The sequence below is a fragment of the Marmota flaviventris genome, chromosome X, assembly GCF_047511675.1.
Source record: "Marmota flaviventris isolate mMarFla1 chromosome X, mMarFla1.hap1, whole genome shotgun sequence".
Taxonomy (NCBI): Eukaryota; Metazoa; Chordata; class Mammalia; order Rodentia; family Sciuridae; genus Marmota; species Marmota flaviventris.
In genome coordinates this window covers 61,829,577-61,852,816 of record NC_092518.1, presented here as the reverse complement: position 1 = coordinate 61,852,816, position 23,240 = coordinate 61,829,577, and the positions used below count along the sequence as shown (strand labels likewise).

At 47.1% G+C, this 23,240-nt stretch overlaps 2 protein-coding genes across 7 annotated transcripts in view; one reads left to right on the top strand and one right to left on the bottom strand.

Moving 5' to 3' along the window:
* Positions 1-1,853: 1,853 nt before the first annotated feature.
* Positions 1,854-21,517, bottom strand: Las1l (LAS1 like ribosome biogenesis factor). Of its 6 annotated transcripts, none has more exons than XM_071606639.1 (15): positions 21,198-21,513; positions 20,343-20,468; positions 19,294-19,363; positions 18,420-18,501; positions 17,385-17,570; positions 17,108-17,154; positions 16,148-16,257; positions 13,827-13,912; positions 13,454-13,504; positions 12,926-13,132; positions 12,434-12,581; positions 6,813-7,384; positions 4,035-4,185; positions 3,400-3,602; positions 2,085-2,175 (listed from the first exon to the last, which is right to left on the bottom strand). In XM_071606639.1, the coding sequence occupies exons 1-14, from the start codon at positions 21,401-21,403 to the stop codon at positions 3,413-3,415; spliced, it is 2,232 nt and encodes a 743-aa protein (XP_071462740.1). In that variant the 5' UTR covers positions 21,404-21,513; the 3' UTR covers positions 2,085-2,175; positions 3,400-3,412. The 6 variants fall into 6 exon arrangements, with proteins under 6 accessions (XP_027791580.1, XP_027791578.1, XP_071462740.1 ...); XM_071606638.1 differs by having other exon boundaries at positions 17,289-17,570; positions 21,198-21,512; XM_027935779.3 differs by lacking the exon at positions 3,400-3,602 and having other exon boundaries at positions 1,854-2,175; positions 17,289-17,570; positions 21,198-21,509.
* A 153-nt stretch (positions 21,518-21,670) lies between these two features.
* The window catches only part of LOC114093087 (voltage-gated potassium channel KCNC1-like), a 38,443-nt gene continuing 36,873 nt past the window's right edge, over positions 21,671-23,240 (top strand). The window contains exon 1 of the mRNA XM_027935781.3: positions 21,671-21,844. The gene's annotated coding sequence lies outside the window, so the exon portion shown is untranslated. The remainder of the gene's footprint in view (positions 21,845-23,240) is intronic.

The window sequence follows — 23,240 nt, the reverse complement described above, 5'->3', positions numbered from 1 at the left end:
TCACTAACCCTGGCATAAATCCACACCACTCACACATATAAAGCATGATACACATTAGAGAGCACTTTCAATCCTACTGTTTTGACATTTACAAGTCCATAAGGCAAATACTACCCTTCTTCTACAGATGAAGAAACTGTAATCAAAGGTTGCTCTCATTAAGCAGTGGAGCTTGCCTGGAACCCAGATCTTTGAGCAGCTTTTTCCCCTTTCCAAGTATATCTGAAACTTTTGTGTGCATCAGAATTACCTGAAGGATCTGTCAAACTATAGAGATTGTACCCTCAACCTTTCTGATTCAGAAGATCAGGAGTGGGGTCCAAATATTTTCATTCCTAACAAAAACCCAGGTGATGCTGACATTGTTTTAAAAAAAAAACTGATCTATATCAACCTAGTAACTGCTTTATGGCCATGGGCAAATAATTTCCCCTTCTATCTCAATGCACTTAAAATGAGGAGGCTAGACTAGAACCATGATTTCCAAACCTTATTTTAACAACAAAGCCATCTTTCAAAAATAATAATATGTAGAATCCAAATACATACCATAGTAAATAAAGTCAGGACTCTGGTGAAGCAGTGGTGGGGAAACTGAGAACTCACAGCACCCATTTCCCCAGACGCTGGGATACCTAACAGAATACATTTTCAAATCCCTTTCTTAGATGGTATTTGAGGGCTCTTCTACCTATGACATTCCAGTATACTAGAAAACTTAGCCCTTGCTATAGCGAGGAAAGAGAAACTTTGCATTAACCAGTATACAAGAGTGCACTGCCCATATCTAGTTCTTGGGTCCATACAGGAAAGGAAAGCTTAACTCTGTTGGGTTGGTAGATTCATGGACCCTTTGACCATCTGTGGACTAGCTCACTAGAAAAATGACAATGTACACATACACACCAAGATTACTTAGTTTATCCTTTCAGGTGTTATGGACTCTCTGGGGATCCTAATTCAGGTTAAAACCTTTATTGAAGAGCTGGGGCTTAGTGTTATAGAGTGATCCCCTAGCACACACACATGAGACCTTGGGTTGAATACTGAACACCTGGAGTGCTATGGAACCTTGATTTCACTCTGGTAACTGCATTTCCATCAAATCCTTCCTTGGAATTTTCAGAATGTTAAGTCTTCTCCTTCATCATTTCTTGCCACAGGAACTTGCAGATATCACTTAAGGTGTCAGATTATCACTTGGTAACTTTCCTTCCTCACCAAACTAAGGTTCCAAGGGTTGAGAACATAGTTTATTTGTCACCTATCTCTTGGCAGCTCAGGGCTAACACAGGGTAGGCACTGAGGAGACAGTGTGAGATGAGGACCCTAGGGTGACCACAAAGAAGGGGCTCTGGATCAATCCCTAAGGCATTACTCTAGTTCCAGTGCCCACCACAGGGAAGTCCACTCTATCTTTCCTAGGTAAAAGGATAATCTCTGGCTTTCAACTACTGCTTGGTGCCCAGTGAGGGCAAGACGAGGAGATAAACAGGAAAACCTGGATCTCCTTCCCACTGTCAGTAAGGCTTTGAGCAAAACCAGCCTCAACAAACACATTTCATTTGCTGGGTAGACTCTGTGGCCAGCAATGCCTCTCCTCTGAGGCCTAAAGCTTCAAAGTCAGCTGACTCCACACTAAAGCTGAGTGGTGCAGAAATGGTCAAAGGAACCAGGCAGAAGGTATGGGTGGAGTCTGGCTGTGGAAGCAATCAGAGCCAGTGGACTCAAGAGAATCCAGCTCCTGCTCAAACCCTAGTTATTAGTCCACCTTCTCTGGAGTCCCCACAGTAAAGGAAGAACTATTCTAGTCTGTTCCAGCACATCCTCCCTCATCTCACAAACACCAAAACTACAGTTGCCTGTTTATTGTTTTTCAAAACAAAGCAAAATAAAAAGGGGAAAAACGTTCAAAATTCCATTCTGGTGGAAAGATGAGTTGCCATGACTGATTCAGGCTGTCTCCCAATTGTATCATGGAACATCAGGTGGACTCTGGGGTGGGCTGTTGTCCTGGCAGGGATGGATGAACACTTGCATCAAGGCTGGCATCAGAAGAGCTGCAGGCCAGTTTTGAGCCCATGCAGCTGCCCCTGGCTCCAGAGAAGACCCTCAAAATTGGTGCTGCTATTGCTGCAGTTGCCACTGCCAACACCACAGCTTAGGCCCAGGGTGCTGTGGAAAGAGTGGGGGGGTCAGTGAGGAAAGAAGTCACTTTAGGCTCCTAGAGGAGCTAAGAGTACCTGATATGTGCACGTCTATGAGAAGGGCCCACCCTCCTGCCTGGCTTTTTATAAAAAAGACTGGAGCAAATCTAAAAAGTGATTTCAGTTGGGCTCCACGGGTGATTTTGCCCTCCCCACAGTTGAGGGAGGGAGGGAAGGAAGAGTAAACTTTTCAAAGAAAACACTATACAAAACCCAGTACATAAACCAGACTAAAGCCCATAGAGAGCTGTCTGGGTTAAGGGAAGGGGTCCCACACAACTTCACCCCCAGGAAAATAATGAAGTGGCTGCCTTAACAGGGCCTCCTTTCCAAATTCCTGAAGCTTGGGGACCCAAAAGACTCTGTGCTGGATCCCTCCCACATATAATACCTGGTTAAAGGGCCCAAGGCCAGGCTTGGGCTTTAGGGACAGGCCCAGCACCCATCCCATAATTGCAAGGCTGCCTGAAGGAGATAACTGCCCTCCCTCTCCCTGGCCCAGCTCAAAACACCCTTGCTTCCCCTGCTTCTTGCAGGTCAAAGGTCCTTCCAGCTGGATGAGGTGACAGCTGAGAACAAAGCCATCATCCTTCCCCTCAGGCAGATCCATGGTTATACTACTGCAGCTGAAAAAACCCTTTGAGATGATCTAGTCCCATCCCTCCCATCACCCACAATTTTACAGACAAGGAAACTGAGGTCCAGAGATGAGAAATGACTTACCCAAGGCCACATAGCCAAGTCAAGGGTGGAGCTGTGGTGGGAATGCCCAGCTCCAGCCCAGGAAGTGTAGGAGCTGGGCAAAATCTGCTTCCTTCTTGATTTAACAGGTTACTCCACCTGCCTATACCTTGATACCCCTGATACCCTGGTACTCACTAAGCCAGCTTTACCCAGGGCCAGGCTAGCTGGGACTAAAGAGAGAAGGGGTCTTTCAGACAGGTGAATCCCACTCTCATCTGGCTTCCCCAGCTATCTCCTCTCTTCTCCAAGAGGCCTACTGCCCCCTTGCCTCAGATACAGAGTCCATGGCATTGTCTTGAGCCTGGCCTGCTTCTGGGACCCCTGGGATCCACAGCCCTCTCCCAGAATGCCCAAATGAAGAGGGGCTCATCTCCCAGGGAGTCGGCAAACAGCACAGGGATGGACTATTAATTTCAGGGGCCCAAAGGGGTCTCTCTCTGGTACTCACAGGATTCTCCCGGTCACAGTGGCCCAGCATTCCGGAAAGTATAGGCCCTCTGGACGGGCTCCTTTGTGTTACCAGCATAGCCCTTCAGCAAGGGCTGCTTGCTTCCTGGCTCCCTGATGAGCCCAGGGCTCTCCCGCCTGTGATCCAAAGGCGAGTTCCGAGGGAGAACATGGAGCCCTGCGCAGGCCTTGCTACCAAAATGCCTGGACAGTACGGGGAGGCCTACTGATTATTCTATGCACCTTTGGACAAATCCATTCCCCTTTCTGGGCCTCAGTTTTCTCCTCAGGAACAGAATGAAGAGCATCTGTTCTTGACCTTTTAGGAAAGGTGGACCCTTCAGAGAATTCACTGAAAGCTATGGACCCCTCTCCTCCCAAAACACACATGCAAATGTGAGCACGTGCATACGTGTGTGTGCACGTGCACATACACAAACACACAAAAAAAAACTGGACCCAATCTGCAAAGGGTGCCAAGCCAGTGCTATGTGCTTACTTCAATGGCACTCTATTCTAGGGGCAGGGAGTCCTAGCAAGGGCCCAGCCACCTACCTACCCACCCCACTTTGTCTCCTCCCCTCTTGCAGGCAGCAGACAAAGGGGGTGAGAAATCTTGCTGCCATGGGCACTCACCCAGCTTTGCCTGTTGGGGGTTCCAGCCGCTGGTCTAGCACAGGCTGGTCCAAAAGATACATGGTGTCATAATTGTCCAGCATAAGTTCTGCTGGGTCCTCAGTCTGACCTGGCATTCGGCCTAAGGGGAACGTGTCCCATCGCACATCCTCTGTGAAGCAAAGAGAGGCATAAGAAGAATAGGCTTATGAGCTGTTAATCTAACTGGTGTACAGGACTACCCACCCTGTCCATCCAACCAGCCCACTCAGCCATCTCAATATGAGCTTTCTGCATACCCCCACCCTCACTCCTCTACATATATCCTCATAAGCATAAGTGGTGACATTTTGTTTCTGGTGGGTGGAGGAATGAACCTAAGGGTGCTATCACTAAGCTATATCCCAGCCTTTTTTATTTTTTGAGACAGGGCCTTATTTAGTTGCCCGGGCTGTCCTTGAACTTGCCAAGGATGGCCTGAAACTTGCAATCCTACTGCCTTACCCTCTGGAGTTGCTAGGATTACAGGTGTGCACCACAGCACATGCTCACCACACATTCTTCATGGCCCTTCTTCCTTCTCTACCTCAGGGTGGGCCCTCAGAGGTACCATGTCCTACCTGCCCCATTCAAGGTCTTCTTGCCCCAGAGGCTCATACAAAGAATACTTTTTTTTCCAGGAAAGGGCAATCTCACATGTCCCATCCCCTACTGCCTCCCAAGCATACAAAAGCAAACATACCAAGCCCTCCATTCAATAAATGTCCTCCATTTCACTCCCTGCCTTCCACACCTAACATTCACAGGTATACAAACCAGACAACTTCAAGTTCCCAACTTTGCACACATGCATAGACACAAAAGGAATAATGGCCGAGGGAAAGAAGGAAAGATTTAACACACTAGCTTTTTGTAGTTTAAACCAACAGCCTACCCCCAACATGCATATGCGCACGTGCATGCACACATGCGCGCATGCGCACACACACACACTCCACTTTAGGATGGACCATGCCAGGCCCTTCCTATCCCTGTCTTATTGCTTCAACATCCCCCATAGTATTATTTTAAATCATTCCTCCCCATCTTTACACAAGTACATCCACTATTTTCAAGAGAATCCTTTGCTAGTTAACTCTTCCACACATATTCTGTTTCTGACTTCTGACTTCCTGCATCTTCCTGACACTCAAAGAATTCTCCTTTTCATAAGGCCCCCTTCAACATTCTATAAAGTATCAAACCTGAACCAGCTGTTTATGTAACACATATAGAAGCCCATCCAAAAGTACTGTCTGCATATTTTAAACATGTATCAAATTATTACAGTGCATCCCATACATATGTACAATTATGTGTCAGTTCAAAACAAGATTATGGGCTGAGGGTGTACATTAGTGGTACAGCACATTTCTAGCATGTGCCAGGCCCTGGGTTCAACACCCAGCATTGAAAAAAAAAAAAGCTCTTCCTCTCTTACAAGCATTTGTTCCTGTGCTATAATACAGTTACCTTCAGGCACAGGTACCACTCCACCCATGGGCTATGTGACCTTACCATCCACCCCATTGCTAACATCCCCAACACTGTCTACATCACTTGCCTATCTGACACCTTGTCCAACTCCAGTCCTTCAACATGGACACACAGGCCATATCTAGAGGGCAGTCTCACACCATTTCATAGGCTCTCATCTCTCACTGCTACCATTTCTTTCCCTCATACAGATAACTCTTGGCCCTCATGGGTCTCAGTGACCCTGCCTCCTCTTCAAAAACAAGACATATGACTATGAGTGTATGCACACACAGCTACAGATACACTACGGCCCATTTCACAATGAGTTCTTCCCCTACTTTTTTGGTCCCTTCAACATATACACACAATTCTGCTTGTACAAACATCCTTCCTTTTGCTATTTACAAAGACATCCCCCATATACCCTTTCTTGCCCTAAGAGATATCTCTGTGCCACAATTTACCTAGTAGGTACATACACACCCCCAACACACACACACACACACACACACACACACACAGAAATAAAATGTGTTCACCCATCCCTAACACTCCTACCCAGGGCCTTTATACCCTAGCCCTTCCATAAACATCCACAGAAAGGCGAAAGATACAGCTCTCCCCATAAGCTCATTCACTGCCTTGTCTCTGGTTCCATCTCACTCCCCATCATGGCCACCTTATACCACTCCCAGGTCCAGCTGTTATCCCTCCCCCAGGCCATAGTACACAGGACATGCCCTTTTCTCTTGTGTGTATATCACCAACCTTCCCTGTACCTCCATTCCCCTAGGCTCTAGACTCATGACCTTGTGTGAACATCTAAAATCCATATCACTCTATTCTCTTCTTCTGATCATACTTCCTGTGTCTCTAACTTAATGCCCTGGGTTCCTTCAGGTGGCCTTACCAGATTTTGTTGTGTCTCACAACCAGCCAGACTCCATGAATATACAGAAAGTACTCCTTTCTTACTGCATATTGAAGCAGAATCATACGTATACTTCCTCCACTTCTCACTTTCTCCTGAGTGCTGCTGCCTGGTGGTCACACCCACGCGGTCCCCTCTAAATGTTCTCTACAAATGAAACAGCAAGCACCCAACAGTGGTCCTTGGTGCTTACATGCTCCATCCTCAGAGGGAAGAAAGTCACTTGTCATCCATGTACCTGACTTTCTCCCAAGCTTGACTCATACTGGCTACCTCCTGCCACTTTCCATCTCTTCCCTAGTTCAAAGAGAAACAATCAGTGAGGGGAGAATGCATATCAGGTTCCTTACCTGAACTAACTTGCCATGCAGAACCCTGCAAAGCTCCTCGTTTCTGGACCAGGAGCCTGGCATTCTCCACTGTAGGGGATTCCTGCACAGTAGAGAAAGGTCCCACCTCCATTCTGTCTTCATCTTCATCTTCTTCCTCGTCTTCATCATCCTCATCATCATCGTCATCGTCATCATCATCATCGTCGTCATCATCATCATCTTCATCACCATCTTCATCGTCATCTTCAATTCCCTCTTCATCTTCCAGGTTATCGTCATCATCTTCTTCATCGTCTTCTTCCATCTGGTCTTGCAACACTTTTTTCTCTTCCTTCTCTTCTTGATTGATATCATTATGGCTGCCCTGTTCCCCCTGCTGCTGGGCCTTTCCTTCAGAACAACAGTTAGAACCAGCTGGTTTAAGACCCCAGTATAGGCTATCCAGTGTGTATGGAGACTTCACGCAGGGGGGAGCCTCTGATCCCTCTTTCACCTGGCTGTTTTCTCCATTCTGAGTATAAATGGAACAGATGCGCAGCAGCTTCTCCTGCTCCCCATCTGGCAGGACCTGTCCCATGGCTTTGAAGACACTGAGGAAATGGAGGGATGGGGTAGGAAAGATTCAAAATCTCAAGTCACTTCCTACCCCAACACTCTAGGGTTTGAACTTGGTCCCTGAGCTTCTACACCAGCCTCTGAAAGGCAGTGAGTAGAGCACACAAAACACAGAAACAACAGGACCATGGAACCTGAATAAGTTCTTTGGTTCATCTCTGTACCTCACTTCCATTCTCAGTAAAATGAGGACAATAATGATACCTAACTTCTAGGTTCCTTGAGATGAGTAAATAAGAGAGCTCACATAGAATGCCTGGCACAGTGCCTGGCACATAGTGGGCATGCAATAAATGATAGCTATTAGTCTGTACTGAAACACTACATAGAAACACAAACTAGCCAACAGGCCTGTCAGGCTGGAAATGAGAATGGCAGATCCCTCTCTCCTCTGGCCTGGCTGAACAATCTGTCCTGAACTCCAAGGATATGCCTAATGTGTGCTGGGCTCCTTCTGAGTGGAACACAATATGTGATCCCTTTATGGAACAGCTACAGCCTAGCCTGGAATGGAAAAAAAGAAAAAAAAAAGCAGCAGTTGACAAGACAAAGCAGGATGTGAAAGGGAGGCCTGATGAGCATCATAGACCTTCTAGGGGAACTACAGGAATGGGGGCAGGCAGAGAGCACAAGGAGGGAGGAGCAACTGAGGGCAGGCTTTGTGCTGGAAGTGAGACCCAGGAGGACCAGACAAGAGCGAGCACACTGCATTGCTGCGTGTGGTGAGAGTATCCTGGCTAGAGGGCAAATCCTGTGTTGAGGATCTACACCAGGAAGAGAGAGCTGGGAAGGGAAGTGTGTGTGTTGGGGACTAGGTCGCCTGCCAACTGAGCACAGGTGAAGGCTGCCTGTCTGAAGATCACCATGGTCCCCATGGTGGGGGCTGGGGTAGGGCAGCATTGAGGCAGGGCAACCAGGGAGGAGGCTGTTTGGACAGCTCAGGCCAGAATCTGTGAGGGCTGGCCTAGGGCGTTGGCAGGGGAGATGAGAGGGAGAAGCTGGGAAGGACAGACAGACAGAGAGCAGGGCTTGGTGACCGATGGCAAGGGTCAGGCAGAGGGGAATTAAAGATGATGACATTGTGCACACAACAGACGGTGCTAACAACAAAACCACCAACAGATACAGTCGCTGGGGAGGAAGAGGGCAAGCCTTCCTCATGGAGCCTTGCATAGAAGCTAGCACCTACCAGGCACCCAGGCCCTACTGGACAGGTGGGCAGGGTGGAGGGATGGGGAGTGTCCTTCCAGGTGTATGGAGTGTGAACTGCATGGTTCATGGAGGGACCACGTGTCCAGTGGACTGACTGTTCTCTCAGCACCCAAGGATTGGTCACATATGCCGGGCCACTGGGCTGGGGGCTAGGGACTTGACTGAGAGAGTATCTCTGCGGGCCAGTTTTGTACTCCATGAGGACCTTGGTTCAAACTGAATTGATATTGGCTGGCTGTGGGAAGCTCTTGAAAAGCTTCCAGCTTTATTAGAGGAAAAGCTAGAGTAACTCTCTGCCCTCTCACTGTGGTCCATTAGTGTGATTAATAATAAATATTCTCAGGCACTCGATATTGGCAAGAAGCCTTATCACCACTGTTTGTTATTACCCACCCACCATCTCCAGCTATCCAGTCGGACCACTCAGGTGCAGGGTGATACAATCTCAAAAGACATTTCCTCCCTTGTGTATGCCTGGTCACAGCTCAGGACTGAGACAGTCACAGGTTCCAGCTGATGGAAAGAAGGTAGACTTCAAACTGACAGGACCTGGGCCCAGATCCCTGTCCCACTGTCCACTGTACAAACCATGTGACTTTTGGATAAGTCACTTCACTCCTCGGAGCCTCAATATTTTATCTGCCAAAGAAGGGTACCATACCTCCAACTCCCAAGATTGCTGTGTCAAACTAAATGAAATAATCTCTACAAAAAAACACAGCACCATGCCTGACACTTAATTGCCAGTGGTATCTTTTATTTTTTTTCTCTGGGGAAAACAAAAGCCAAGTTCTGTATTCATCTAATAACAGATGCTTTTTGTAACAGTACATTCTATTAGAGCATTATGAAGAACATGGGACTATAGACAGGCTACCTGGATTCTGGCCCCAGCTCTGACTTGCAGCATCATACCTGAGCACATCCCCTTTATCCCCACTCTGTGTAATGGGGTGATTAGGAATAAATTCAACTGGTTATCTGGAAAAGGCAGGATCTGTGCACAAGAAATCGTACCCAAGTAAGCCGCTGTTACTGCTGGCATGTGTCGCATCCCTCTGGTATGCTTGGGTTGGGAGAAGATCTCTGTGGTCCAGACTTCTCCAAGACCAGCAGCTTCCACTCTGCAGGCACTTAGGATTGGAAAGTACCTTGAAGGCCACCTATCCAAACCTCTCCATGCTACTCTTTTCACTCCCTCCCCCACCCCAGATACACATGCCGTGTTCCTTCTGCACTTCGAAACTTCCTTTATTCTTTTCTCTGCTTGAATTGCTCAAATGCTTCCTTCATGATGCTCTTCCTGATGCCTCCAGACCCTTCCGATTATCCTCCCAGTTTCCCACCCAGCCATGTCACTTCTAGTCTATAATGCACACATCTGGCAATGTCTGGTTCAGTCCCATCACCTGGAGGCCTTGCCTTGGCTGAATGTGTCTACAAGGTCACATTTTTTAACCATATAAAAACTATTGTGCCCAGATGCCATAAGGATTCAAGAAAGACTTGAACTCAACCAGGGAATCAGGGACTAAAAGGGCCTTGGCATCCAGTCTCCCACTTCATTCATTCCTCAGGCATAGGTCAGCTCCCACCAACGATAGCACTGCTGGCAAGGAAACAGCAGAGCAGTTTTCAGTTTAATGAGGCCTATTTGGTGCCTGGATTTGTATGGTGTGCTTGGGCATGATAGCTAATACAGAGCCCTTGCTTTCAAAGAAGTGTAATAGAGGGAAGGAGACACTGGGGGAAGTAGACACGGCAACACAAAATCTCAGATTTGGGAAATATTCAGGAGTCAACAGGACAGGGTAGATGGTGCTGCCAGGGGAGGAAGATCACTTTTGAGTTGGGGTGGAGAATAAGATGACCAATTCTTTTGGTTACACTAAAATGTCTGTGGGCCATCCAAGGGGAGATGTTCAGCATGCAGTTTATTTCGTATAGGAGGCTGAACCATGGGGGAGGGGAATGCCTGGGCTAGATAAAGAGATTTAGGCCTTAGCAATTTATAGGCAGTAGTAATAAGCACAGGCATTTCTAGGAGGGAATAGTAAACATTTTCAATGCAGTAAACACAGAAACTAACAAGGGCCCATTGGATTTGGTATTAGGTCAAAGCAGCTCTAGAGGTGAGTACCAAATTACAGTTGGTTGAGGAGTAAGAGGGCAGTGAGGAAATTGAGATTATTAGCTGAGGACTATTCTTTTGAGATCAGAGGGGAAGGAGTGATAAGCTGGTGATAACCCAACAGAGGGATGTGGGGTCAAAGCAGATTTTTCTTGTGTTGCTATTACTGTTGTTTTGTTTTAAGAGGAGAAAAACAGACACATTCATAAATTGAGGAGCAAGAACCAGCAGAGCAAGTGAGAGGCTGGGCTGAAGCCCCAGCAATGCTGGCAGAGGTGGCTCCAGAGCACAGGTGGAGGAGCAGGCTTTGAGGAGAGGCAAGGCCACCTCATCCTGAGACTGGCGAGGTTGACTGCAGCTGCAGATCAGTTCACGAGGGCTGGACCTCAGGTCGAGGGGGCCCTGTTGGATGCCTCCATGTGCTCGAAGAAGCTAGGGTGAAATGGGAGAGAGGGAGGGGCTCAAGGTAAGTGGTAAAGGTTCAGAATAGTCAGGGAATGGGAGAAAAAGTTGTCAGAAAACAAGTCAAAGTTCAGACAAGCAGAACTGAGGCCTGGCCCGAGATTAAAAATCATACCTCTGCAGTGGCAGCAATCCGCAGGGCTATGTTGCTTTCTCCAGCAGAGCTCAGCTACCCGGGCTGAGGAGCAGGGGAAGCAGAGTGGGGAGGATCAATCCCAGCATGGGGGTTTGCAAGTCAGATATAGCCAAAGGATGAGCAGAGTTGAGGGTGCTGATGATGAGTGGCTGAAGCAATCAACCACAGACAGGACTGGGCAGAAGCAAGGTCAAGGGAGGGAGAAAATGGAAGCATGGAGGTCTGGATGCAGGCAAAGAGCAGGTGTCATGGGATGTAAGGGTGAAAACTAGAAGAACAAGAGGTGGTGGTCACCGAGCAGGATGCTGAAATGTCAACTTTCAGAGGTGAAATAGCTCTGAGTGATGGAGATGGGTTGCTGAGCACAGTGGAGAATGAAAGTCACTGGAGTTGAGGAGCTGCAGTGTCAGATGGGTCACCCAAATGAAACAGATATTGCTCCAGAAAGCAAGAAGAAAAACAGGTGCTGAAGGCATCCATGAGAATGAGGGAAGTGGTTTTGGGTCATGACATGACAGAGAAGGAAAGAGAGACAACCACAGGTATTTACAGGAACCAGTACAATATTCAGTTTGACCATTAGAACCCAGGGTGGATTGAGTAAAGGGGACTCACAGGAGGTATGGTTACCATGACAGGCAGGGCCAGAATCAGAAAGATCTCTGAATGTTGAGCCAAGAAGCCTTCATTTCACCAGGAAGGCAATAGGGAACCACTAAAGTTGCTGAGTAACTACCAGAGGTACCTTGGGAAAACTAATAGAGGATACATCATTGGGCTTGGAGTCAGAGGACCTGGGTTTGATAGTAAACAGCAGCTACCATTTATTGTGCACTTACTCTGTGCAGGCCACTGTGCTAAGCATTCTCACACTGGACTCAGTTCAGCCAGGTCATAAATTGTATGATCTAAAAGGAAGAATACTCTATTCACTCCCAAGACTCAGTTCCCCCACATGACTATGGAAGGGGGACTGGGTTAGATGTCCTCAAAAGTGTCTTCCAATTAGGCCACTCTAGGGCCATGTGGCCCTAAAGCTTGCAGGACCTCACCCTCTTACCAGATGGAATTCAAGAAACTTACAGCTGAAGGAGTTGGGGACTGGCCCAGCAAGGTGAGCCCAAGCAGGACTCAACCACCTGGGGCCAGTCAAGGGAGGCAGAGCAGTTGAACAGCCTCCAGCTCCTTCTTGCTTCCCACTGTCTTGTAGAAAATCGGCGAGCATTCTTTCCTAGGAGAGAAGAGGGAGCCTGAGAAGAAGGAACCAGTGACCCCCACCCCCAGCATTTCACTTTGAAAAGTTTGGCTGTGCCCCTTCCATCCCCCCAGATTCCCTACCCTATACCTCCCAACTGCTCATAGCATTCAGGGCACTTTGCCCCAGCCCAGTTTAGTTGGCTCTGAGAAGAAAAAGGAAAGAGGAAAATTTGTCCACTGGCGCCCACAGGGCCCTCTTAGATGAACCTAAACCTTTAACAAGGGAGGTATCTGTCTGATGATTTTCAGCAGAGAGCTGAGTATAGTGGCACTGCCTGGGCTGCCTTACGCCCTGGATCTAGGGCTAGTCTCCCTCACCAGTTTTGGTGTTGGCCACGATCAGTTCAATGGTCCATCTAAGGATGTAGGTGGGCCGGATCCCACTGTCCCCCAAGGTTGGCAGCTCAGAGAACATCCTCTCCAGCAGGGCCTGCGTGAAGGTCTGGGAGTGCAGGCCCCTGAGCAGGGGCTGCCAGAACTGAGAGAACGGCTTTGGCACCAAGACGTCATTCAAGTCCACGTTTTCTGGTTTGTGAGGGACACCCGTTGACAGAGGGGAGGGCAATGGCAGCAAGAGTGAGACAGCAAGAGAGAGAGCACAAGAGCAAGAGAGGGAGACAGAGAGAGAGAGAGAGAGAGACAGACACAGAGAGGGGGGGAAAGAAAGCGGACGCGCGCGCAAGCCCCACCAACAAGAGTTGCCACCACAGAACAGAAGGAAAGAGAAGAGCAGAACATCAGGAAAAGAGAAACCAGTTAGTATCTGGCAACAAACAACTGACTCAAAAACAAAGTATAAAAAGAAAAAGAGCTCTGGTTCTAGCTTCATCTTTGTCAATAACTCACTGTGTGACTCTGGGTCAGTACCTTCCCCTCTCTGGACCTCAGTCTGACCATCTGTAACATGAGGATGTTGGACTAGATGACCTCGCAAGGCCATCCCAGTGCCACTGCTCTAGCTGTCTAGCTAGTGGCTAAATCACAATTAACATGGCACAATAATGGTGTTAAGACTCCCCCAACCCTATCCACCACACCCACCCTACCAAATTCCAGGCCACCTAAGGACAATCCCATATGTTCACATCAGCAGAGCTCCCTGTTCTGCTCAGCCAGGAGGGCTGAGAGGCTTCCACCCCCACCTTGGCACCCAGCCCACTCTGGTATTCCTGCCCAGGAAACAGAACCCTAGGGCTGCACTGAGCTCCTAGAACCTTACCTTCATATTCTATCTGCAAAGCTGCCAACTGCTCAAATGTGGGAATGAGGAAGCCGTCATCCAAGAAAGCATCCAGCACAGCATTCCTGGAATAAGAAGACACTAGTTTAGGCAGGTACAGTGGCGCATGCCCGCAGTCCCAGCTACTCAAGAGGCTGAGTTGGGAGGATCATTTGAGCCTAGGAGTTTGGGACTAGAGTAGATAAAATAGGAAAATCTGGACTCAAAAAATGATGATGATGATGATGATGATGATGATGATGATGATAAGCTGGGCATTAGTGACACATGCCTATAATCCCAGCTACTCGGGAGACTGAGGAAGGTGGATCACAAGTTTAAGGCATGCTAGGCAACTTGATGAGACCATGTCTCACAGTTTAAAAAGGGCTGGAGGCGTATAACTAAGTGGTAGAGGCCCTGACTAGCATGTGCTAGGCTCTGGTTCAATCCTCAGTACTACAGAGCTTTAAAAAAAGAAAAGGACACAAGTCTAGCAAACTGAAGCTGATATAAGACCCAGAACTAATGTTCTCTGGTTCTTCAAGTGGCCAAGGCAGCATTGGGGGAGATGGGGCAGGTGACAAGGGGATCTTAGACTTGAGCCTCCTGGGGCCAGAGCTGGGATCAGTGGGTTTTGAACATACATTTACCAAGCACATGTTGATCTATGACCTGTAATGAGAGCAGTAGTGGCTGAACAAACAGATGGAGACAAGTCTCAGGCCCACAGAGAAAAGTTAAATGCCTGGTATCATGATAAACTTCAGTTCCTGTAGTCTTTTGGTTTCCCTTGGCCATTCTTGATCACTCTCTATTCCCCTACACACGTACCTCCATCTAACTGGCTGCTTTTTTTTACATCTTAGAAGTAAAAACTGTGGGGATTCAACTGCTGGCTAAAATATGAAATACAATTCATAGGCCCTCTTCTTATTATTATTCTTTTTTTGTACTGGGATTGAACACAGAACCTCACACGTGCTGGGCAAGTGCTCTACCACTGAGCTGTATATGCTCCCAGACCTCTTTATTTTATTTTTGAGACAGGATCTTGTTAAGTTTCCCAGGTTGCCCTTAAACTTTCGATCTTCCTGCCTCAGCCTTTTTGAGTAGCTGGGCATAGGCTCTTTTATTAGGAACTCTAAAAACCCAGAAAAAGTAAGATGGGATAAAGTAGACTATACAGGTAATCTCTAAACCCATCTAGCTCAAACCTAAACCAGCAACAGCAAGCTAATTGCTCCAGAACTAGTGGCTTTCCAAGAGCCCCTTCCAGCTGACCAGGCCTAGAGGGTGGAAAATAGGTCCCAGGGTATTCCAAAACCTGAAGCTCCCTCCCTCCAGCAGAGTAGGCCTAAGGAGGAATTGCTGTCTTTTTACCTCTCATCTTCTTAGGTCAGTATCCAAGAACACTTATAGCAGCCAACCTAACTGCTCAGCACTAGCAGTCATACTATGTAGGGGCACAAGGATACTTTCCCCAGCTGCTGGACAACTGCTAGCCATCTCTTTGCTGAAGAATACAGCCAAGAATCCTAGGCTGGGCAGACACTGATAAAAATACCTTTGGAAGTAGTCTTATCCTGGGGGTAAAGAGCAGACTGCAGGGGCAATCCCAACCTACATTGCAGGCTCCCCTCCAGGTCCAGTCTGGTACCTATGCCATCTACCCACATTTTGCTCCATCCCAGATTCCTTCCTACTCTCCTTAGTCTATCATTGCCTCCTCAGGTTATTAGTAAAAGCTCCCCTTTTCATTTGAATTTAGGTAGAATGCTCCAAGAACAAGGGATGAGAAGAGGATGGGTAGATTCTCTTTGTCTGCTCTCATTAAATTGAACATTATTTCTTAGGGGGGGAATAAGGCTCATGGCCATAGAGAAAAAGGAGCCTAGGGGCCAGGCTCTGACAAGGCCCTTCCTCTGTCCCCCAAACTACAACCACCAAGGTTGATAGCAATTTGAAAAAATAGACAAGGGCTGGCAGTGAAGTACTAAGGATCACAGACTTTTCCTACTTGCCAAGAACACCACATCCCACCTGACAAAAAGAAACAAAGCTGGTCAGGGGATGGATGACAGTGCATATTCATTCCTCTGGTCATTCTAGTGACTCACTGTAGGCAACCCCAAGCTAGAAGCTGGCAGGGCCAGAGGCAGAGGATCATGCAAAACACGGGTCACCATGTGAAGGATCAGGATTATCTCTGGGATTTTTCCTACAGCAGGTTGGCAAGGTAGGATATGGGAATTGATTTCAGTGAGGCTGCTACCCTCTATCCTAGTGAGTACCCAGCCCCTGGTTACCTAGCTACATACCTGTTTTCCCATGAAATGCCCTTGAGCTCTGCCAGGATGCCTTCTACACATGGGGATAGTTTATTCCACGCCTTAATAGCCTGAGGTAAATGCCTAAATTTCTCCAGCACCTGTTATCAAAAAAGGTTCCATCAGAAAGCTGGTTCTGTCAAGGACCCAGCCAGGCAACCTACCCCCAACCTCTCCAGGATCCTTTCACATAAGACTTTAGGACTGCCCTATGGAGACAAGGCAGGGCATGCAGGGGTGGGCCCACAACTCCCCTATTGGCTCTACCAATAAAAATCACATGACCCTTAAATGCCAGGCTTTCTCCTCCTCTCCTCACCCTCCTCCTAATTCTTCATGGCTCCCAATAATCAAATACCCCAATACTTTGATATCCAATGGAAGCATTTGGTTGGAGATGGGCAGAAACCTTTGGGCAAAAGAGTAAGGAATGAGGGCAGACAAGGTGTTACAGAAGAAAGGGAATTAGGAGACCCAGATTCTTATTATGCTATATCATTGGCTTGGGTCTGTCCTTTATTAATTCACAGCTTCAATTTCTTCTTTGAAAAGGCAGGGTTGAACTAAATCGTTTCTGAGCTACTTCCCTTCCAACTAAAACAGCACCCCTCAGGCTTACCCATCTAGGGAAGCTCTCGGGCCCCACCTGCTGGTAGACTACAAAATTACAGGACTGTTCAACTACCCATTCCCAGTTGTTCCCTACCACCCATAGGGCAGATTATCCACAAACTTCATCATCTGCTCCCTTCCATCGATGTGGAGGATCATCCAATTGGACTCTGCTGCTCTTGTCTCCTTCCTAGCTTCCCCCCTCTCTTTCTGAGAAGTTCCCTCATGTTTTGCCACTTTTCTTTCAAATTCCTTCTCAAGACTTCTCAGGTAGCTGGCAAGAGGGAAGAAATGGCTGGGGCAGATGAGAGCATGCCAAGTCAAAGGAACTTTTCTTACCTTAAACTGCTCCTCTTCATATGATACCAGCAAGTCTCGGGCTCTTTCTGAAAACAGAATAGGGAGAAATATAGGATACTACAGCCCCTGAGGAAGTGCTGAGCCAGGGAAATAACCAGTGCTAACCTAAGCCTGAACTTTCCAGGCTCATGGGCCCCTTTTTGCCCCCATGGACACCTACCATACAACTCCTTATGTCTCAGGGCCTTTGCCAAATGAGCATCCACCTCTTCACTGACTTTACTATCTCCATCAGCCCTGACATCCAACTCTGCACCTTTCCCATCATCCTGAGGCTCTGGTTTCTGTTCTTTGATGTCATCAGCAGTGTTCTTCTCTTCTTCTTGGTCCTCTTCCTCTGTCTCCATCTTGTCTTCCTCCAACTCCCAGGTTTCTCTCAGGCTGTTCTCTAATTGATGGCACCAGAAGGTCTTCTGGAGCCAATCCAGAACAAAGTAGCAACCTAGAGGAGGGGAAGAAGGAAGGCAGGGCCATAGGACAAGCTGCAGACAAGGAACTAGTAGGTCTCCAGTCCTATGGGTTTCTAGCCTCATTTTATAAGCATTATGGAAAAGCCCTAGAAAGAGGCTTGGCTCCAAGACTCAAATCTCACATATCCAGATACAGTCTACTTCCTTATGGGTTATCTCCCTGTTCTTTGCTTTCTCCTATTCACCAGCAGTTCCTTTCCTAGTCCTAACACTGGGTCTGAAAATGAGAAGCCAAAAACAGCAAGGAGTGGTAAGTGAGAGGACTAGGATACTACCCCACTAGCTAGTTACATAACCTTTTGCTAAGTCTCTTCCCTTTTCTAGATCTCATTAGAAGAGAAAAGGCTAAAACAAGGGGCCTTAAATGGGATGAGATGGATGTCCAAAGAACTCCTGAGTTCATGATACTGTTATGGCTAATGCCTCTTAATTTGCATCTCCCTCCCCTTTATGGTGAGGCTATTGAAGTACCACCTCAGGAACAAAATTTAAGGGGAGGCCAAAAAACTGTAATCAAGGCATCAAAACAGTACCCTGCCAAGTCACATTGGAGCCTGAAGCAAAAGAACTCAGTGATAATAATCCTGCTTTTATTTTTCATATTTTGTTCCTGATACATTTTTCCACATTAAAATGCTATTTATTTTGATCTCTGAGCTTTTGACAATCCCTTAAATTTTGTGCCCAAGGTGAGTACCTCACTTGATTCACCGTAATTGCAGCCCCAATGCCAAGTAAGAACCTCCTCCCTATCCGTATATCCCAAATGTCACCCAGCCAGGCCCAGAGGGCTGATATTAGATAATCCTCTGGGTACTCACCTCTGCGGCAATCATTTATATGGGGCATTTTCTTGTGGGTTAACTCATGGCGAAGTTCAACAACCCAATCTGGAATGTTCACCTGATAGGGAGCATAGAAATTTAAAATAGTATAGTTGGAAGAGACCCAGGGATAAACTAGCCTGAACATCCATCCCATTGTATAGATAGAGACACTGAGGTCTTAGGAGAAGATTCTAGTCTCACAGAGCCAAGATTAAAAACCAGGTCTCTTGATTATTTTTTACTACTCTGTGGAGGCTGTCTTAAAAATAAGAAAAAAAAAAAGACACCCACCTACCCTAACCAATAACCACTCTCCTTCAACAGAGAGTTCTGTGAATTAGCATTAACAATTACCTTCTCCAGCCTCCCTTTCCCCTTTCCAGGTCCCTTTTACTCCTTCCTTTATCCCACACCTCCTCCAGGGAGTGTCTCTTGATGATTGAACATGCCTGCCCTCTGGGTCTCTGCACACTTTAAATACTCACTCAGGGCAGGAATATCTGGCATTTTCATGCTGCTTGGCTGAGCTCTCTCTTCCCTCAGACTGTCAGCTCCCTGAGAGTAAGTGTTGTGACTGCCACCTCTTTCCTGTCCCCACCCAGTGGTACATTGGTACATTCAGGCTACTCAGCTTCACTGGGCCATCCCCAGCAAGCTAGACTGGTCAAGTCCACTATACATACTGTGAGGAGCAAGGGAGCAATTCTGCTTCTTTTGAGCTGGAAGCTGAAGCTCTGGAGTTCTTGACAGGCTTGGTTACTAGTGAAGGGATGAGCTAGTCTGATTTTATATACACCTTACCCCATTCCCCATTTAGGGAGCCCTACTGAAGAAAGAGAATTAAGCAAGGCCATTTTATTATACGTACCTCCTGAGCCAGAGACTTGAGGGAGAGCTTGACAAACTTTGGCTTCCTCTCTGAGATAAGGTTCACAAACCTGGGTTTAGGGGGGAAATAAGTGGCATAGCCCAAGGAAAAGTTTCATCCAAAGCATCTTGTTGAATTACTGACAGCTTGCATTTCCACAACTTTCCACTAACTGTCCTGTTCTTAAGGTTGTTGCCAGCCAGAACATGGATAGTTCCATGCCCTCCAACATTTACAGAGTCTGCCCTATACTGAATCCATACAAATGAATAAGACACTGTTCTGGCCTTGCCAAGTTAAGATAGGATAAATAATCATGACATAATATTCTAAAACATAACATATCATAGATGTTAAAACAAAGGAAATTGAATATGGGGAGAACAGCTAATGGCAGAGAAGGTAAAAGGATGAAGGGAGGACCTCAAGGCAACAGGAGGGAACAGTATGAGAAAAAGCTTTGACACAGGAGAAAACTCAGTGGCAACCTTTTTCCTGAAGTGAATGAGACAGCTAAAACCACTGAGTCATTTTGTTAAGTCAGGAACTCCCAGCCCAAGTCTTCACTTCCACAACTCAGCAACCTTTCAGTATTCATGGGGGAGAGAAAAGGGAAAAGGGTGGTGCCAGGTACAGATGGGGGTAAAGTTAGGAAATCCACATTAAATCACACCCAAGAGCAATAAAGCCATTCAAAAAAGTTCCTCTGGGTGAGGAATTGAAAATCAGGTGGAATAGATCTACAACAATCACCTGGTGTAAATCTCCATCCCCCCACACACACACACCCAGCCAAGCATATATTACAAAAGGGAAAGGAAAATAAAAAAGAAAAGGCTTTCAAATAAAAAAGAAATAAAAAGAATATATTGATGGGGGCGGGTTTCCAAAAGTTGTCAAGTCAAGCAATCAGGCTGAGCCACACTCAGGGACTCCCAGGGCTTTTTGCTTCAGGTTGTACCTAAAGCAAGCCTTGTTTATCACATGCTTGCCCCACCTTCAGATCCCAAACCGCCCCCCCTCCAATTTCTACCCCATGCAGGTCTTACCTGACCAATGCCATGCCATAGAGTAGTCTAAGTTCATCAGTGCCCAAGCCACCAGTTACATCCAGGAGCTTACAGCGTATCAGGTCAGCAGTAGAAGCCACTGCCAGAGGCAATTCGTTGCCTAACCTAAAGGGCCACAGTCCAGCACCATCATAAAGATCCTTTACACTGGTCCACCCTCTACTTCAGAACCTTGGTTGTTGCAGGATATTCCCATTATATACTGGCCCAAGAGTGCATGAAGACACAAAACAAAAAGATGGGAATGACAGGGTAATGTCTGTGGGATCCAACACAGGGCATTAGGAAGCTGGCTAGGATGTATACAAGACATCTGAGAAACTACCTATCAATAGTTGTGTGACACACCCTTCTTTAACCTTGCAACCCTCAATCATTCAGCTAGAGAAGCCCTGTATCCCTTGTTAGTCTAGCCCCAATCTTATAAACTGGACAGAGACACCCCACTTGACCATGGTTTTTCAGGTAAGACCCTCTCCCACTTGCCCTAATCAGCACCAGAAATCCACACTAGGATGTTGACTTGCTCCTTAAGTCCTCGCTCAGGCCCATTGCTCTCACCGGCTCCCTCCCCAAGAAAGGGTTACTTAATGGAGGTAAAAGTCAAATCTCACAAATATGACAAGAGGTTTGTTGAGACACACCCTCTTACTTTTCATCCACCAACGGAATTTGTGCAAGAGCTTGCCTGCGACTTTCCTCCAGGCACTTGGGAAAGTGGCATCATTAAGCGATTTAGGGGAGGACTTGAGAACAGGGCCTTTTAGGAATTTGACCAAGAAGAGGTGAAGCACCACCAGCACGCAGGCAAGAGGCCTGAGCCCGCCGCCTTACCTGCTCCTCCACACTGTGATGCGGTTCAGCGCATACCGCTGCAACTTATGGTCATCACAGAACAGGTAAACCGTCACCTGCTCCCACTCCGCCCTGCTGAGCCAGGCGACCACGATGCTTGGAGCCAAGAGTGGCGACGACCCTTTCTCTTCGACGCACTTTCCGTACCATGCACTCCACACGAGATCCATCCCCTGGAGATCCATTGCTGACCCTGTCCCAAATTCCCACCAGAACTGGGATAGATGCCTGGCCCAGAGCCACCGCGATCCGCACAACTTCAGCTCAATGTGCTACCCTCACTCCAAAACGCCGCCGTCCCAGCAACCAATGTGAGAGAATGACCCCAACACGAGCCCGCCTCCCAGCGTTAGCGTAGCAAATCGAAACGTGGGATTTGGAGGCTGGCTTTACAGCATGTGTGATTACTTCCTTGCCGGCCGGAAGTGTTCTTTTCACAAAACAGCCTTATCGAGCTGCAAGTGTTTAGCCTCTAGGTTCCGTCAATTTCCAGGTTGCTCTCGAGTTTCTGTCCCTGACCGGAAAGGGTGTGTCTGGACTACAGAAACAAAAATTATGTTGCGCCCCTTGGCGGCCGGTGGAAGGATTGTGGTCTGCTCGTATACTTCCTGGAAATGGGCTTTCAGGTATGTTATGATTTCCGTAAATCAGGACATAATTCAGTAAAACACTTTGGACACACGAAGAAGGAATACAGAGAAAATACCCATATCGTTACCGTTGGGTTTAAAAAAAAAAATCTGCTTTCTTGCCATGCCCGCCTGTAATCCTAGAGACTCAGGAAGCTGAGACACGAGGAGCAAAAGTTCAAGGCCAGCGCTGACAATTTAGGGAGACCCTGACTCAAAGAAAAAAGGGCTGGAGATGTAGCTCAGTGGTGGATAGTCCTTGGGTTCAATCCCCAGTTCTGGGGCGTGAAGGCGGCGTGGGGGGCGGGGGGGGGGGGTGTCGGGGGATTTGCCTTCTTGGCAAATACCCAGGGGCCATTTTAAATTGGTACCAGCCTATTGCACAGTGATATGAGGCCCGAATGACTAGAATGAGAGTTATCTTCCACGGACAAGGCCTGGGTTCTAGTCTTATCTGAATCTTGCCGCTATGTGGTCTCTGTCCCTCTTTGTGTTTTAGTGTGTTTTTGTTGTTGTTGTTTGTTTGTTTGTTTGTTTTTCCATCTCTACTATGAGGGTTTTAGGCTGGTGCCTCGTTCTCTCCCATAGCTTAAAATTGTTGGATTTTTCTCTGCCAGCATTCCACTGCTGTTAGTTTCAACATCCACAAAACTATATATACTTAGTTTCTCAGCATTATTCCTTGGGATTTGAGGATTGTAGAAGGAAAGCATATCATGAAGCCCTTCTGATTTTACAGGTTGTCTAAAATATATTTAAGACTGTCTCAATCCTTTTCTCAGAAGTTATTTTCCAATTTAACACTTGAGAAAGAACAGTTGGCGAATTTTAATATTGCCAGGAGTCTCTTAACACTTTATAGCAATAAATCACAATTCATTGTCTGTATGTGCTGCTTTCTCCGGTCAACTTACCCTAGAATGTAATTTGCTTATGTATCTTTTAAGTCTGTATGTCTTTGCCCATCTCCTTATCCCTCCCTAGAACACACTCCTTCCTTCCCTCTTTCTGGCAAACCACTATTCACCTTTAAGATTCAGGATTCTAGTCTGTGGGGTGGTACATGCCTGTAATCCCAGCAGTTTGGGAAGCTGAGACAGGAGAATCCTGAGTTCAAAGCCAGCTTCAGCAACTGTGAGGTACTAAGGCAACTCAGTGAGACCCTGTCTCTAAATAAAATACAAAATAGGGCTGGGGATGTGGCTCAGTGGTCAAGTGCCCCAGAGTTCAATCCCTAGTACAAAAAAAAATAGATTCAGGATTCTAGCCAGGTGTGGTGGCACACACTTGTAGTCCTAGCTACTTGGGAAGCTGAAGCAGGAGGACTGCAAATTTGCAACCAACCTAGGCAATTTAGCAGGACCCTGGCTCAAAATAAAAATAACAGAAAGGG

What these genes read in the sequence shown, in the direction of transcription:
- Las1l (XM_071606638.1), bottom strand. Translation starts at nt 21,403, where the DNA reads ATGGATCTCCAGGGGATGGATCTCGTGTGGAGTGCATGGTACGGAAAG. An exon ending in TATGGCATGGCATTGGTCAG is followed by an intron (nt 19,364 to 20,342) that starts GTAAGACCTGCA and finishes CCCTAAACCCAG; the next exon opens with GTTTGTGAACCTTATCTCAG. An exon ending in GGCATTTCATGGGAAAACAG is followed by an intron (nt 13,913 to 16,147) that starts GTATGTAGCTAG and finishes TTCTTATTCCAG; the next exon opens with GAATGCTGTGCTGGATGCTT.